At 39.5% G+C, this 17,500-nt stretch overlaps 3 protein-coding genes across 3 annotated transcripts in view; 1 reads left to right on the plus strand and 2 right to left on the minus strand.

Annotated features, from left to right (window-relative positions):
• LOC137978768 (inositol-trisphosphate 3-kinase A-like) overlaps nucleotides 1-1,043 on the minus strand; it is a 19,650-nt gene extending 18,607 nt beyond the window's left edge. The window contains exon 1 of the mRNA XM_068825823.1: nucleotides 1-1,043. This exon is cut by the window's left edge and continues 83 nt beyond it. Coding sequence (XP_068681924.1) covers nucleotides 1-706 — 706 coding nt within the window. The 5' untranslated portion in view covers nucleotides 707-1,043.
• Nucleotides 1,044-3,243: 2,200 nt separating this feature from the next.
• LOC137981114 (protein starmaker-like) lies at nucleotides 3,244-8,195 on the plus strand. The gene is made up of 6 exons (XM_068828461.1): nucleotides 3,244-3,249; nucleotides 3,378-3,509; nucleotides 4,991-5,731; nucleotides 5,859-5,979; nucleotides 6,982-7,071; nucleotides 8,101-8,195. The coding sequence occupies exons 1-6, from the start codon at nucleotides 3,244-3,246 to the stop codon at nucleotides 8,193-8,195; spliced, it is 1,185 nt and encodes a 394-aa protein (XP_068684562.1).
• An 8,500-nt stretch (nucleotides 8,196-16,695) lies between these two features.
• The window catches only part of LOC137978982 (uncharacterized), a 6,013-nt gene continuing 5,208 nt past the window's right edge, over nucleotides 16,696-17,500 (minus strand). The window contains exon 5 of the mRNA XM_068826120.1: nucleotides 16,696-17,500. This exon is cut by the window's right edge and continues 585 nt beyond it. The gene's annotated coding sequence lies outside the window, so the exon portion shown is untranslated.

Genomic DNA, 17,500 nt, shown 5'->3' on the forward strand with positions numbered 1-17,500 from the left:
AACACAAGCTTGATAAGGAGCATGACTCACTCGAATCTTTCAACATGGCGGCCGAAAGTTCACCGTTTGCACCGTTGGTAAGATCATCACACTCCTCTAAAGGTAACTCCGCCATCGCAGGCGTTATCACAACTACCGGGTTAGGATTTAGCCTTTCGCAATCTTCTGAGCATAATGTATTCCCATTGTCATTCACATTATCTCTCCAAGTCAACGGTGTAACGCCAAAATTGTAACTAACGTCGACATGATTTTCCCCGCTGTGCACCAAATTCGAGTTCGCGCAGCTGAGTAAACCAGTCCCCAATTCGAACTTCTCCTCTTTGGTTGTCGTATTGGACAACCAGGCGACTTCTACGCTGTCTTCAGCGTTATCTCTAGGATTAGAGGTCTCTGTTGAGTCCAATGTAAACCCACTTTGATTGCATTTCGCGTACGAATTAGTTAACATACTAGGGGTATTGTTTGACAAGTCAATTTCGCTTCCTTCCTCGCAATTGGTTTGATCCCATTTTACAGACTGGCTGTTTGCATTAGAGAATACATGCCCTCTGAGCGAAGCTAGTCGCCCTGCCAAAGTCTCACTCGACATTCTTGGGAAGAAATTTCCCGCAGAGGCTCCACAGTTGTACTTTTCAAGAATTTCATCGACGAGACGGCCCGAAGACGTCGCACTCCATGTTGAATTCCAGTTGTCTCTCTGCATAATATTGCATGACCGATATAAATGGTCGAAAAATGCTCACTGAACTTGAATTTAAAATATTGTAATCACAATATGATGACGTTTCCGTTAATACAAGCCATTTCAAGTGCCTAAAGTTTGTTTTGGCCTGCGCACGTGAAATCTTGACGCAAGTTGTGCTCTGTTCCTGTCCAGTGTCCTATCTCATCTCAAATGTCTCCCACAAAGGTACAAACCGTACATTAACTTTGACCAGCCACGGGCGAGTTTTTTTTTAGCGCGCTTTAATTTTGTTTTGCCAAAAAGTCATTCCAATCAAGCTGTGACCACAATTTATACGCATATCATGATTTTTATGGAATGGAAGCACGAACGAACGATTAATAATCGAACAAAAGTCACGCAATCTATTTTGAAATACCGAAGTGACCACACCGGGAATGGGAAACGGAAGCCGTCGTTTTTTCTGGAATAAAATTATTTATTATATTCTGTCTCTTTGCTGTTTAAGTTCTTAATTTCACGTTCTTTATTTCAAATGAAAAGCGTAGGATTTTTAATTTTCCATCTCCTTCCTCCTTTTTTTTTTCACCAACTGTTTATTGCCAACGCTACAAGAAGCAATTCCCCGTGACACTTGTAAGAAACGTGATGAAGGGATGCATGAAGTGACGTTATTTTTCGCTTGGAAAGTTCCGAATCTGCGGGAATTGTTTTTGTACACGTACCATTTATTGTTAGGAAGAATAAATGAGGTGCCTGAGATAAACGTGCAATGGTTTAAAAAATTGCTACAAGACAAGATGTTTCTTTACAACAGAAAATAGGCTTGAGTTATCTATAGGATGTTTTCAACCAACCTCTAGAGAAATCGAATAACAATAGAGAAATATACGACTTCTCGTGGACGAACAAAAGAAGCTCACGAGAGATCTTTTTGTTTCCGTCCACCAGCATTTCGGCGATGGTGTCACGTGAAAACCTCCTATAAGTTGGTAATTAGTTCTCAGTCTTACAATCATTGTTGTATAAAAAAGTAAAGAGCCGACATATTAGTAGACCCACGCACTACAGTAAAAGAACCGGCATCCCGCAGAAATGTTTGGTTGTATTCTTATCCCCTCCCGCTTGTGAAAACAGGGCTAGTGACTGTGACCTGCGATCAGGCGCACTTTTCTTTACGGGGTATTTACATGAGACCGGGACGAATTTTTGTAGCTGTTTACATGAAACCGGGACGAGATGCTTGGTGCCTGGTTTCGAGATGAAATGATATGTTTTGTGTAATAAATATATGGCTGACCCAAAAGCATACAAGCTCGAAATTTCTGGACCCGGTCTGAGACTTGAGACCGGTACGAAGTCAGACCGCTACTTGAATTTCTCGTCTCGGTCCAGGGGACCGTTTCTCGAAAGTCCTGAAAACTTTTCGGGTCCGAAAAGCCATTTGTGAAACTACTAACTGCTTGTTTTGGAAAGCTGATCTTTTAACGTGCCTTTAAGATAACAAAAAGAAAAAGGACTGTGCAGTTTGACGACTTAAATCCTCTCCGTTCTTGAGATGCAAAAGGAATTGTGACACCCGAAAATGCCCCGTAAAGTTTCGGGACTTTCGAGAAACGGGCCCCAGCACCCGAGACGAAGTCAGACTGGTCTGAGTTCATTGACAGGAACACAGAACAAGAAATGTATGGAGGTCGGTCTCATGTAAATACTCCCTTAGACTAAAGAAAAGTACGCCTGATCGCAGGTAGAGTGACTGTAACCTGAGAGACTTCCTGTACTCTCGAAAACCAATTATCAATGACGGATAAGAGCTAAACAATTATTGGATGAGGTTAAGCATGTTAGCGATAATTATCAAGGCCAAAGTTTGAGTTATCTGCTGAAGCCGAAGGCTGAGGCGGATAACACAAACTGAGGCCTTGATAATTATCGCTAACATGCGAAAACCGAATTCAATAATTCTTTTATTATGCATATTCCTGAGCTGAGCTCCGCCATGACAAAACTGATCAAACTGCTGGTTAGTGTGTTGGGTGACGTCACTTCTGCATGCATAAAACTATTGTCTGTAGGTATGACGTCAATTCTACATATATAAAATCTATTGTTTGTAGGTATGACGTAAGAGAAACAGAGCAAGCAAGAATTAGCTGCGTGCTTATAGCCAATCAAAATCGAGCTGGTGACACCAATGTATAATTTGAACTGCATGCGCGCGCAGCGTTTTGAGCATGAGCAGTGAATGTTGGACAGAAATTCCGGGATACAGACTGTGTTTAAATTCCTCGCGTATAATTTAATAATCATCAATGTTACGGACTCGTGTGGTTCAGTAAGAATTGTTCCTCTTGCTTTATAACAAGGGAAATAATTAAACCGGTTTGTCCAACTGTCTTCTAATCGCGTTATTGTGACGTAATTAATTGCATCGACGATTTTGCGACAGTTTAGATAGTACTCGTAGCTCAGTTTACAGAGACGATTTTTTTCGGAGATTTTTAAACACAGCGCTGTTTTTTAATAAGTTATTTCAATCTATCGTCGGTGGGAATATGGAGGTAGGTATTCTAGAAGTTTAAGAAGAGTTCGATGGCATCAAATTCGCGTGGAAAATTTTCATCAACTACTGTTTTGCAGTTTTCGCTCTCCTGGGATTTTTATGAAAAATTTTCGCTATTTTTGATAGTTTCCAAAGGAAGACATTTCTGGAAGAGGATCGTCCATCGGGTCAATTGACTCTTTCCAAGTTAGCCAGTTTGTTGAAGAGGTCATCGCAAACGCTCGGAAAAGCGCCCAGGCTGGGTTTTCGCCTCATCAAGTGAGTAATTTTGTCATTAATAATAGAGCGAGTTTCAATCGACTGTCGTAAAACCAAAACCAAAGTAATTACTTTGGCCAATCAAAAAGGACGGAGACAATCCAGTAAACCAAATCAAAACTCGAAGTAATTACACATAGCCGACATAAAGCGCGGGAAAATATGCACCCGCCAGCCACGATTGGTTTGGTTTCACTTCTGAGTGGTTGAAAAAATGGCGCGAGAACTTTGAACCAATCACTGAGTGAAGAAATGCAAAAAACGGCTCTGAAATGAATTTAAGTGTAAAGAGTATTTCTCACTGGGGTCACTTATTGAGAACATTGTTCAGAAATCAAATCAAATCATAGGTTGGTTTTTGAGGAGAGACTCTGAGAGGAAAACCAGTGTACCCGGAGAAAAACCTCTCGAAGCAGAGTAAAGAACCAACAAACTCTACCCCTGACTTATGACACCGAGATCAGCCATCAAACCCGGGCCACATTGGTGGGAGGCGATATCTCTCAGGGGGGGGAGGGGGGGAGATCCAAGATTTTTCTAAGGAGGGGTTGACAGGCGACGTCTTTTTTTTTGCAGAGTAGAGGTTTTGCACGGCAGCCATGTTGCATGGCAAAAACAATAGATTCTTTTTCCTATGGGAACAAATGGTCTTTATAATGCAAAACATTTTCATTGTTCCTGCCATGGAACATGGCTGCCGTGCAAAACCTCTATACCAGTTGTATTACAAAGCTGCAGGTCATCTCAAGAAGAGGGGGGGTTTATCCCTTGCACCCTCCTCATAGATCCGCCCTTGACTCTCACCATTGCGCCAATGAATTAATCAGGGACAACCTTGCATGTTCATGATCTGTTTTCATTTGTTGGTTGCTTTTGTATGGTAGTATGGTAGCTCTATACGGCGGGTTATTATTTGATATCGTGGCAGATTCTATCATCTTAAGTCTAAGTTATTTATTAAATGATTTCCGTTTAGTCATTCGCTTTTTAAATAGAGGATTAGTTTTCAAAATCCTCGATAAGCTTTAAGCCTTTTCGCGAAACGATTCCATGCGCATACTTTCCTGGGGATAAAAAAACTGATTTCAAACTAATATACAGGCAAAGCAGATCTTAAGAAGTGCTATTGAAAAGAAAATTGGGGGTAACCACGCATTTTTCAAAGATAATTAATCAACAATAATTGAAAAAAGGTTTAAAATACAGAGCAATGTATGGCGTTCTTTTCCAAATTGAAGCTTAAAAAATGCATGGCTACCCCCAATTTTCGTTTTGGATACTAAGAGCACTTGCTAAGTTCTGGTTTCTCCTCATAGTTTTAAACCACCCCAAAATACCCCTGCATTAGTAAGAACCACCCATAGAAAACCCGAGTATCTCGAGATGCACAGAACCAACCTCGCTACGAGGTTGGTGCAAAACATATGCGCAATAACAATAGTAGGCACCGTTCTTAAGTGAGGTTTATTTTTTCCTCGAAGGAGATCCTGAAGGCAGATGGCAGCGCCATCTCGTTAAGTGTTACCATTGAAAAGGAAGATGTCTTGAAATCAAATGAGAGTTTAATGGATGACTCGACAATCAAAGCCAAAGAGTCCATCGATCAATCCCCTACACTCCGAGCAATGGATTTGGATTTGCCAGCACAGAATGATAATGTACCCTCCATGGGAGCCTCACCTGATATCATGATTACAGGCTCTGAAAATGAAAAATCCTCCGATATCGATTCCGCGATTCAAAAACCATCTTGTGAGGCGGGTGTTATCGATGGCGTTGACGAACCAGCAAAGGAGTCGGTTGACTTGAAACATGACCTGTCATCAGTTGAAGATGCAGCCACGAAGGTAGTGGCAACAGAGGTCACTCAAGAAGAGTCTGTGAATCTGGCGGAAGAGTCAATGAACGCGGTTTCTGATGTTGACACAGTGACGCCGCAGCCCGGACTACATACCACAGATGAATCGACATCAAGGAATGTCGCTGTGGTGGAAATGTCAAACGCAGAGGCAAAGGAAACTGATCTCACTTCCACATGTAACGATCCAATTTCAGTGGACACAGCAGGATGCGAGATGTCATCAAAGGATGGTGAGGTCGTAGACAACACTGTTACAGCAGACACCAAGTATTCAACTCAAATGATCCAGACTCCATGCTATGATCAGCAACCGAAATCAAAAGACGAGGCTTCGACAACTGACGAAGAATTTAAGTCCAAGGTATTAAACATCGTGTATTGTCCTTATCAAAGAAATTAAACAAAAGAACGTGCCGGAATCTATTTTAGTTGCTCACAAATAAGGTTCAATTAGAAGGTCCCTAATTACGAAGGATTTTTTTTCCCAGGAAAAATCTGGCAAATCTACACCAGTTGTAGCAGGAGAAAAAGTGCAGGCCAAGAAATCAGGAAAATTCCTGAACAGAAATAAAGTAGCCCCTATGAAGGAGGATTCAGTTCAAAGAAATGGTTAGTCAAGTGAAAGTCAAATGAGGAATTTCATTAACAATGAATAAGTTAGAAAGACTCACTGATAAATGATCAGTCAGTCATTGTGAAAAAGTCAGATTGTCAGTAAGAGAGTCATTCAGTCAGCCATTTGTCAGTCAGTCGTTAAGTCAGTCAGTCAGTCAGTCCGTCAGTCATTGAGTCAGTCCGTCAGTCAGTCAGTCATTGAGTCAGTCAGTCAGTCAGTCAGTCAGCCAGTCAGTCAGTCATTCAGTCAGTCAGTCAGTCAGTCAGTCAGTCAGTCAGTCAGTCAGTCTGTCAGTCAGTCAGTCAGTCAGTCAGTCCGTCAGTCAGTCAGTTAGTCCGTCAGTCAGTCAGTCAGTCAGTCAGTCAGTTATTCAGTCATTCATTCAGTCAGTCAGTCAGTCAGTCAGTCAGTCAGTCAGTCAGTCATTCATTCATTCATTCATTCATTCATTCATTCAGTCAGTCAGTCAGTCAGTCATTGAGTCAGTCATTGAGTTAGTCAGTCAGTCAGTCAGTCAGTCAGTCAGTCAGTCAGTCAGTCATTCAGTCATTCAGTCATTCATTCAGTCAGTCAGTCAGTCAGTCAGTTAGTCCGTCAGTCAGTCAGTCAGTCAGTCAGTCAGTCATTCAGTCATTCATTCAGTCAGTCAGTCATTGAGTCAGTCAGTCAGTCAGTCAGCCAGTCAGTCAGTCATTCATTCATTCAGTCAGTCAGTCCGTCAGTCAGTCAGTCAGTCCATCAGTCAGTCAGTCCGTCAGTCATTCAGTCAGTCAGTCAGTCATTAAGACAATTAACCAGGCTCAATCATCCATCAGAAAACTCCCCCTTGACGGGAATCTAAACCCAAGTCGTGATTGCACCAACGATAACTGCGAGCATCGAGAGTCTGTTCTAATAGGGCTCATTGCACTATCTTAAAGAAGAAGAGAAGAATTTGAGGAAACGATGACCTCAATTAATTACTCCAGCACTAACTCTGCTTACATTCTCATCAGATAAACCTGCAGTAAAAGAAGAACCAGTAATGGTGGCTCTCCAGAATACCTTCTACGCGATGGATAAGGACAAAGTGTTGACTTACACCGGTTAGTATTCAAGTTCGCTAGTTCTATGAGCGTATCCAAAAAAATGAAATAATCCATCGTATGGTGCAAGTTTGAATCTACTGAAGTTATTTAAAAAATAGGGAGCGGTGATGAGCCATGGAGCAGGAAAAGTTTTTTAAGCGGTGTAATTTCGCAGTTGCATTGATTACATTAGAGCAGTTTTCAATTGAGTGTCGAAAGTAATTAGCGAATATTCTTTAGTTTTGCATTACTTCAGTCAGTGATTGGTTCAAAGTTCTCGCGCCACTTTTTCAACCAATCAGAAGTGAAACCAAAACCAATCGTGGCTCGCGTGTGCACATTTAATTTTCCCGCGCTTTGTGTCAGCTGCGTGTAATTACTTCGAGTTTTGATTGGTTTACCGGATTGTCTCCCTCCTTTTTGATTGACCAAAGTAATTACTTTGAATTTGGTTTTACGACACTCGTTTGAAACTTGCTCTAACGACTAAAGCGCTTATTGGTTTTGTTAAAATATCGCGCCATTTCCTTAGTCAATCAGAGGAGAGCAAAACAAACTGTGCCGCCTTCCCGCTGTTACCGTCGGCTGCGGCTCAGTAAGGAGCTTACGCAAGGACGACGACGACACCCCAACGAGAACGTCGTCTAAAAATATTATTTCCCATTATTGTAATAACTTCGTTATAATTAACCCCAAGTCGTTCGGAATGGAAATTGTGTATCCTCATTGCAGGAGTAAAATTGGCATGAATTGTGTGGTTGTTTGCGCATACAAATTCAAAATGTTTCGTCATGTTCTTACGTCCTCTACACAACCTCAAATTTGGTAAATTCACCTCGTTGTCAGGACGAGGACGGCAAAGAAATGTAACAGAATGAAAAGCGCACGTGCAGAGCGTGCCATGTTTTTGTCTTTGCTCATTAGAGCTATTGTTTTGTGGAGTTTTTTGCTCTCTAACACTATTTGCTTTGAACAACGCCCAACCATGAACGTGAAGGTACAGAACACGGATATGCTTTTTGACAAAAGCACTGCTCCTATTTATAGGACTGCGGGATGGTGATGACAACATAATCTTGGTCATCAACCCTGATAACATTTCCAGTAAGACGAAAGAGGAGCAAAAGTCAACTTGGATGTAAGTGTTCATTTTTTCACGGAAACTCTTGTAAGTAGGAATAATATCGCAAACAATGTTCAAAGTTGATGATGAAATGCGAAACCATTTTGGCTATTTTTGTAGTAAAATACACTTTTCGGTACGATAGATAATTGCAGTCGGTAGTCGCATACAGGTACATAAAATTAAATCACTTTTTTCCCGAAATATCCTGATCGTATGGTTTACTTTACGCTAATTTCATTATGTTTTACCTTGTTAACGTTACAGACAAATCCGCGAGGCTTTGGAAAAAAATCTGCCCTCTGAAAAATTTGTCATGATCATCAAACCGACAATGCCGTTGAAATCACTGAAGAAATTGTACAAGATGATGAAAGAAAGGTAAATTGTTCAACGAAAACCATAATCAAGTAAAAACAAAAACTAGTCTCTATTGTTGTTGGGCTGTGCATTTATCGCGTGCCTCACCTCGCAAGCTTAACGAGAGTATTTCCCTAATACTATGACTTCCCAGAACTACGCTAAGTGATTGGTTAGGTTTAGGCAGAGCAGGTTTAAGGCAGAGCCAATTGTGGTAAATTGTGATGACTTGCTCGCACGAATTTTGGGTCGGTTATGATTGGCTATGATTGGCTAAAGCAAATAACTTCACTTATTTCTTGTTTTTTATTATAATTTCAGTTTTTCAGATCAACTGTCATCTTTCCTCCTTCACCGCCCAGGCGCCAAATTGAAAACTGCCTTTTATGTTTGTCGGCCATTCCTGCAGTAAGTGTGTGTCATCTAATTCCTTAGTATTATCACGTGTTTGCTTCAAATCTGATTTTTGGCTCTGGGTCTCATTCGTTATCAAATCCTCTTTTCCTGAACATTTCTGTCGTCAGTACGAATTCCATGTAATAGTGATTTTTTATGTCCAATTAAATTGTTCGACCCTAACCCAAAATTTGATCACTTTGCCCGTAACTTTCTCTTACCCGTTTAGCCTACGGGGGACATTGGTACTGACAAACATAAGACCCACGATTCATTGTCGTTAGAGAGTTTGCTAAGAAGACAAGAAGATCTCACCTTTGAAAATGATGTTCTTAGTTAAACTGAATCATGGAGTTTTTCTTCAGTTCTGTGCTTAGCTTTGCTTTGCTTTGCTCGGTCGTGAGAACAACTTGAATAACCTGGTCATACGAAACTGAGTCAAATGGCTCATTTATTTTCTAGGAAAAAGATGTCAAAGAAAATCTTTGTCACAAACTCCCAGAGTGTATCGGGGGATCATGGTAAGTCGAGAAACTGCCGTCCTGTTCAAGTTACGTAAATTAATTTACATCTCCAAAGTTTTCAGAATATGAAGCAAGAACTGGGTTTGATGCAAAAAAATTAAGTGGAGTTCCAGTCCCACATATAATTTTCAGCGCCGCTTTTATTCCAAATTTTCTCCATTTTGAAAATCCTTCCGGTCATGCTGACAAAACATTTATCCCATTTTTCGTTTTGCACCCTCCCATTCACGAGAGCTAACCTCCCCTCTCCCCAATAAATATTCACTCTTAACGCGCTAAAAGGTGGAATGAGCTACATGTTGATTTTTGGTGAGGGGCAGAGAACCCAGGGGAGCAGGGTGGAGAACCCTCACTAATCCCGGATTTCGCGACAATCTGAGCTGAGTCCTGTCCATCTTGGTTAGAAGCAAGACATCCTTGCTTCCCCGGCCAGCCTACACCACGAGCAATTAAATTAGCTTAACAGACGAGAACCTGTTTTCCTGCTGTTTATGTCCCATTTGCGAGTATTACTGAATCGACACGATCGTTTATTTTTCAGGCATTCCAAGAATGATCCTTCGCTTTTTGTAAATTACATTTTATAATTTTTTATGTATTGTATCGTCAGTATTTGTCCCGTGTTGTTAAGTGTATTCAATGTTAAAAGATTCATTAATTTAATAATAAGATAAGGTGTTTTCTCTCGAAACTGAAAAATACAGAGTTTGGTGCTCGCATTGCTTCTCAAGCAAACTAAGATTTTTCTCTTTTTTTGAAAAAAGTTTTACAGAAATTTTATACTTTGAGAAATTTTCTTGCCTACAGAACTTTTTCTGTTACGAATAATTACCATTTTTTTTAAAACAGAAATGGTTTGCACACTCTAATTCCGCTGCCTTCCTTGAGCTTTCTCTCGTTTTTCCGAACCTTTCCACGTTAATCTATATTTCAACATAAGATAAGTTTTTTTTCTCTTTTTTGAAGCAATGTTTACTAAAATTTTATACTTGAGACGATTTTCTTGCCTACAGAACTTTTTTCTTCTTACGAATGACTGAGATTTTTAAATAGAAACAGTTTGCACACTCTTCCGCAACCTTTCTTGCATGAATTTTCTCTCAGTTTTCCAAACTTTTCCATGTTAATCTGTTTCAATAAGTTATATCAATGATATTAATAACGAAAGTCAATGAACAAATTTGTATGAACGATGCTACGGTAACATGATATACAAGATCAACATGGTAGCTTTTTTTCTAGCACCAGATATTGAATACGAGGTAAATTATCAACAATTGATGTGTGGAAACGTACAAAGATACAGTGGTTTTACAGGGGTTGTTCGGCTTTGTGAGTCGGTAAATAGGTTTTGAAAGGTTTCGTTACAACTTGGTGTGTTTAATCACGGACTTAAACAGTTTTTTTGCTCGGCTTCCGTGTTGAAACATCAAAATAAAAATACTTCTTAGAAAAGCAATTAATAATCAGACCATGAAAGCTAACAGATGTGCATATTTTTGGAGACAGACTAAACTAAAAAGACTCCTTAGAAAATGTCTTGGACCGATACAAATTTTGGTCTTTAAACTTGTTCTAGTTTACAGTATTTCTGAATTAACAAACTAATCGGCTTGATTTAATCGATCGACACTGAAGCCAATTCCTAACCTTAGCACCAGCGAATTGGCGACTAAACCATTTTCTCGGCTTAGGGTCAGCATTTTTGAGCTCAAGAACGTGGCATAAGACTGATTGCTTTCGACTTGTGAAGTTTAAGGCGTGGCGTTTTTCAAGTGTAACAAATAATGGGGTAAAATTTTAATAGTGAAAACTTAATTTTAATTTAAAAATATACTTTTTACGATAGTTAAGATTAGTTAAGAGTTGATAGAATTTTTAAAATTTATAATTATGGTAGTTAGTTTAATTTATATTACTTAGAATTAGCTTAAGGTAGTTAGAATTTTTTTAGGCGTAACAAATTTACACCCTCTTAATTACTGTAGTTAGTTAAATAATAGTAGTTAGAATTTTTCTAGGCTAACAAATTTAAAATTTTTAATTATCGTAGTTAATTCAATTTTAATTATGGTAGTTAGAATTAGTTTACAGTAGTTAGAATTTTGTTAGAATTAGTTTAAAGTAGTTAGAATTTTGTTAGAATTAGTTTAGAGTAGTTAGAATTTTGTTAGAATTAGTTTAAAGTAGTTAGAATTTTGTTAGAATTAGTTTAGAGTAGTTAGAATTTTGTTAGAATTAGTTTAGAGTAGTTAGAATTTTGTTAGAATTAGTTTAGAGTAGTTAGAATTTCTTTTAGGCATAACAAATTAACAACTCGCAGACCATTGGTCTCTTGGGCCTTAAAGTTCTGCTAGACTAACGGAAACAAGAGACAAAACAAACCCCAAAAAGAAAACACACCTACAAAGAACAAAAATCATCAAAAAATGAGTGGATATTGTTATCATATTTGACCGGGTAACTCCGTTATTGCTCAAGAAATTGTATTGATATCAATGGAAGGGACTTTAAGCTGAAGTTAAAGTACCTCTTAAACAAATATTATAACGCCAAAAGAAAAAAGCACTGACAAAATGCCAATCGTACCTCAACAAAAGAAAACTTATTGAACTTATTTAGAGTGACAAAATTTGAAACTATAATCTGAATAGGAGCTAGGATAGGAGAACAGGAATTGAATAGGATTTGAATAGGAGAATAGGAGCTTTGAATAGGTTACTATCCCTTTCCTTCTGTTAATTCGATGTAGACTTTCATAATACAACGAATTAACAAAAGGAAAGGGATAGTAACCTCTTGGAACTTAGCTACAGTTATTTCAGTTAACAGGATAAGTCGGGTAGTCTGTTATCTTTATCGCATAAGGCCGGGAAACACATTTTAAGATCTTGAGCAGTCAATCATGTACTGATATAAATAGACAGCTTTTAGATGAGGTCATCACTGAGACTACTTCGAAAAAAGGAAACCACCAAGAGAAGCAAAAGAACGGAAGTTTAAACAAAGACACCCTCTGCCACTGCTTACCAATACTTGTGGCAAAGAAGAAGTACTAGTTCTACCATCATTTGGTCCTTCTCCAATACTGACACCTGTCACATTCATGTCACTAAAACGAATCTCTGCAGAAAACTAATGAAATGATTGACAGTAAGGACTAGTAAGTGCGATCCTAACTTTTGCGTCTGTGATTTAACCCAAGTGTGATGATTGAAATGTCGAACACCATCAGCCAGTAAGGACCAGTAAGTGCGATCCTAACTTTTGAGTCTGTGATTTAAGCCAAGTGTGATGATTGAAATGTCGAACACCATCAGCCAGTAAGGACCAGTAAGTGCGATCCCAACTTTTGAGTCTGTGATTTAAGCCAAGTGTGATGATTGAAATGTCGAACACCATCAGCCAGTAAGGACCTGTAAGTGCGATCCTAACTTTTGAGTCTGTGATTTAAGCCAAGTGTGATGATTGAAATGTCGAACACCATCAGCCAGTAAGGACCAGTAAGTGCGATCCTAACTTTTGAGTCTGTGATTTAAGCCAAGTGTGATGATTGAAATGTCGAACACCATCAGCCAGTAAGGACCAGTAAGTGCGATCCCAACTTTTGAGTCTGTGATTTAAGCCAAGTGTGATGATTGAAATGTCGAACACCATCAGCCAGTAAGGACCAGTAAGTGCGATCCTAACTTTTGAGTCTGTGATTTAAGCCAAGTGTGATGATTGAAATGTCGAACACCATCAGCCAGTAAGGACCAGTAAGTGCGATCCCAACTTTTGAGTCTGTGATTTAAGCCAAGTGTGATGATTGAAATGTCGAACACCATCAGCCAGTAAGGACCAGTAAGTGCGATCCTAACTTTTGAGTCTGTGATTTAACCCAAGTGTGATGATTGAAATGTCGAACACCATCAGCCAGTAAGGACCAGTAAGTGCGATCCCAACTTTTGAGTCTGTGATTTAAGCCAAGTGTGATGATTGAAATGTCGAACACCATCAGCCAGTAAGGACCAGTAAGTGCGATCCCAACTTTTGAGTCTGTGATTTAAGCCAAGTGTGATGATTGAAATGTCGAACACCATCAGCCAGTAAGGACTAGTAAGTGCGATCCTAACTTTTGAGTCTGTGATTTAACCCAAGTGTGATGATTGAAATGTCGAACACCATCAGCCAGTAAGGACCAGTAAGTGCGATCCCAACTTTTGAGTCTGTGATTTAAGCCAAGTGTGATGATTGAAATGTCGAACACCATCAGCCAGTAAGGACCAGTAAGTGCGATCCCAACTTTTGAGTCTGTGATTTAAGCCAAGTGTGATGATTGAAATGTCGAACACCATCAGCCAGTAAGGACTAGTAAGTGCGATCCTAACTTTTGAGTCTGTGATTTAACCCAAGTGTGATGATTGAAATGTCGAACACCATCAGCCAGTAAGGACTAGTAAGTGCGATCCTAACTTTTGAGTCTGTGATTTAAGCCAAGTGTGATGATTGAAATGTCGAACACCATCAGCCAGTAAGGACCAGTAAGTGCGATCCCAACTTTTGAGTCTGTGATTTAACCCAAGTGTGATGATTGAAATGTCGAACACCATCAGCCAGTAAGGACCAGTAAGTGCGATCCTAACTTTTGAGTCTGTGATTTAACCCAAGTGTGATGATTGAAATGTCGAACACCATCAGCCAGTAAGGACCAGTAAGTGCGATCCCAACTTTTGAGTCTGTGATTTAACCCAAGTGTGATGATTGAAATGTCGAACACCACCAGCCAGTAAGGACCAGTAAGTGCGATCCTAACTTTTGAGTCTGTGATTTAAGCCAAGTGTGATGATTGAAATGTCGAACACCATCAGAAGAGGAAAACAGAGGAGCCAAAACAACCTTTTGCTATTACTCACGGTTATCTTTTTACGCAATCCAACACAACGACTGTTGACAATTCTTCCTTGCTTCAAGCTCTAGTGATCGTGAAAACTAAATCGTTTCAAGCAAAGTTCATTGCCTTTCTAGTTATTATTTAAAAAACAACAACAACAACTGCTTTGTAATGAATTCTCATCATTTTCAAGACTTTTTAACACCGAACAGAATAAATGGGAAACTTACCAAACCATGTTTTTCGAAATGAAACTCAAGTTAAACGTGTTGCAAACTGTTTCATCTGTAATCTATACTGAAATACTTATTTGTCACTCATATCTGTTTGTAATGAGTTTTTACATACTTCCAACACTATACAGAACATATTGTAAACTTGCCGAGCCTTGATTAACATATTATTTTTGCGAAAGGAAACGCCAAGATAAACGTGTTGCAAACTGTTTCAATTGTAATTTGAACCAAAACACTTGTTTAACACTCCTGTTTTGTAATGAATATTTATATACACTAAGCAGAAAATATTGCAAAACTTACCGAGTCTTTATTTACAAGCCAATTTTTCGAAACGACTGAAACGCCGAGTTGAACGAGTTGCAAACTGTTACCTCTTTGAATCTGTACCGAAACCGTTTTTTTCGTAAATAAACACCGCTTTGATTTTGATTTTATTCACTTTGTGGTGTTTTATTTTACTGTAGGTCAGCAATAAAATAAAAATAGGACACACTGTGCGCGACTCGCCCACGCATTGCTGTACATTTTGCGTTCTCGTTCCCGACGCCATATTTAGGCTCTCAGCTTGCAAACGGACACAACAACTCCCATGTTGGGAGTTGTTGGTTCGTCAACTGTTCCAAACGCAAACGGATCCAACAATGTAAGGAAGTTTACGACCTATAAGACTTTGTTAAATTTACAACATTCGGCTGTCATTTTGTTTTCAACATGTTAAGGACGGTGCCTATATATACTAATTAAAGATATTTTTTCCCCGGTGTGTGATTATGCAGGAAATGAAGATCTTAACAAGTGTTATTGAAATCCAAAAAGAAAATTGGGGGTAACCACGCAATTTTCAAAGATAATTCAAAAACAATATTTGTACAAAGCTCTAAATTACAAAACAATGTATGGCGTTCTTTCTCAAATTGAAGCTTAATTATCTCTCAAAAATGCATGGTTACCCCCGATTTTCTTTTTGCATACCAAGGACACTTACTAAGATCTACTTTTTCCGGATGGTTTTAAACCGCGCAAAAATCTCCCTGTATTAGTAAGCATCACCGATAGGAAATCCGAGTATCTCGAGATGCGCAGAACGTATGCGCAATAACAATAGTAGGCACCGTCCTTAATTCGTTACTGTCTCAATGGAGACCATATCTAATGCGCAGGTGTGGCCCCAACAACGGAAGAGCTGCGCAATCGAACCGGAAGACCTTAGACAGCAATGACCAGAACCAGGTTGCTGACCAGCGGTTTTCGTTAAAAGAATGGTGGAAGTACCTCATGTACCCCTTATTATAATGTATTTAAATATAAGGTATTTAGACAAATACTCATACACACACGTATACCTATACCCCTTAATACCCCTTTATACCAATGTATACCCCTTTATACCCATGGTATACTTGGGTATATAGGGGTATATAAGGGTATACATGGGTATATAGATAATACATGGGTATATATGTGGTAGGCGCGGGAATGCGTTATTTTAGCTTTAATAAGGGATACATGAAGTACCTAAGAACAATGTTTTGCTGGGGGTACTCAGTCTTGCGGGCTCAGAAAACCTGGCTGTGGTCATTGTTATTTAAGGTTTTCCAATCGAATCCAACATTGTTGCGCTACGCTTCGGCGATCACGGAACAAAAGAAATGTCGAGAGTTGTTAGCTCAAAAGTTTGAACAGTTTTAAACTTCGCGCAACAACTTCCAACAACATGCAACAGGGTGCGCAAATAGTCAACAATGCCGGTTGCGTCCGTTTTGCGTGGAACCTAGGAAGTTCAAAAAACGACGCCGGCTACGGCAACAACAACGTCACAGAACAATAATAAACACTTAATTTCCGGACTGGTTGTTTCCCGAGAATCTCAATGATTTGTTATATATCACAAAAAGAAAAACGTGCAACGGCAACAGCAACGGCGGTCGTCGGTCAACATTCGCGGGTAACAGTGAACTGTTACCCTCTTACGTCATAGATTTTGCAGTTGCCCACTCGGAGACTTTTGGCGGGAAACAGTTTTAGTGTTAGATGTCATGTGACCTCGAAGTAACCAATGAGAGCGCGCGCTGCTGGAGAAAAAAATTCAGTTATTTAACAATTAGACCCGTAGCCCTTGCGGGCTACCACGCTTTTCGCTACTCGAGGACTATTACTAATAGTCCTCTAGTAGCGTAGCCAATTAAAATGCAGGATTTGCATTAGTCCACTAGTTGGGTGATACTAAATAATATCATTGGTTAAAAGAGGAAAAATAATCGTGTTGCACGTGCGGCACGAATTTTAGCACATATTTTTGCGGTACTGTGATGAAATTAATGTGAAATCACTAAATTTAATGCTTAAGGCGCTGTTACACTGGAATTTTTCCTACGTTGCGCAGTGTAACACCTTCCCTGCAACTTGTGTAGCAACGGTTTGCGGCACCAGCCAATGAAAATGTTCCTTTGACGTCATGTGATCATCACAAGCAACATGTATCGCAAGACGCAACTTGTGTCGCAACAAAATTGCGAGACAAGTTGCAAGAGAAATTGCCTAGTGTAACAGCGCCTTTTGATGACAACTTGAGCGTATAAAAGTGAATCTATCATTCTTTATTTTTACCCTGAAACCACTCGCACCCAATTTATTTCTACGATACTTTGTCCACATTGTACTACGTGAACGAGTATAGCAAAGTGATATTTTGAGTTGACATTTTCTTTGAAGTCGCCGTCGTAGATCTTTGAGTCCCTTTTGTTGCTTATGGAGTCCCTTCAGAACCGGTGTTGACGTCTGACACGACCAAGACGCCTCCGTTTAGTGCGTCGTTCAAACGCATTTCACTTCGTTTACGTATTTTGGGCGTTTGTCTCCGTTATTTCATCCACGAGATCACGATAAAATATATACGAAAAAAAAAAAGAGAGAGCTTCTCAGGTTGAAGCCT

Source organism: Montipora foliosa, chromosome 12 (genome assembly GCF_036669935.1).
Source record: "Montipora foliosa isolate CH-2021 chromosome 12, ASM3666993v2, whole genome shotgun sequence".
Lineage (NCBI taxonomy): Eukaryota > Metazoa > Cnidaria > Anthozoa > Scleractinia > Acroporidae > Montipora > Montipora foliosa.

Bases quoted from the DNA above. Each gene is read 5' to 3' on its own strand.
- LOC137981114 (XM_068828461.1), top strand. The intron at 3,510-4,990 runs GTGAGTAATTTT...TTTTCCTCGAAG, and splicing joins CTGGGTTTTCGCCTCATCAA to GAGATCCTGAAGGCAGATGG. The intron at 5,980-6,981 runs GTTAGTCAAGTG...CATTCTCATCAG, and splicing joins GGATTCAGTTCAAAGAAATG to ATAAACCTGCAGTAAAAGAA.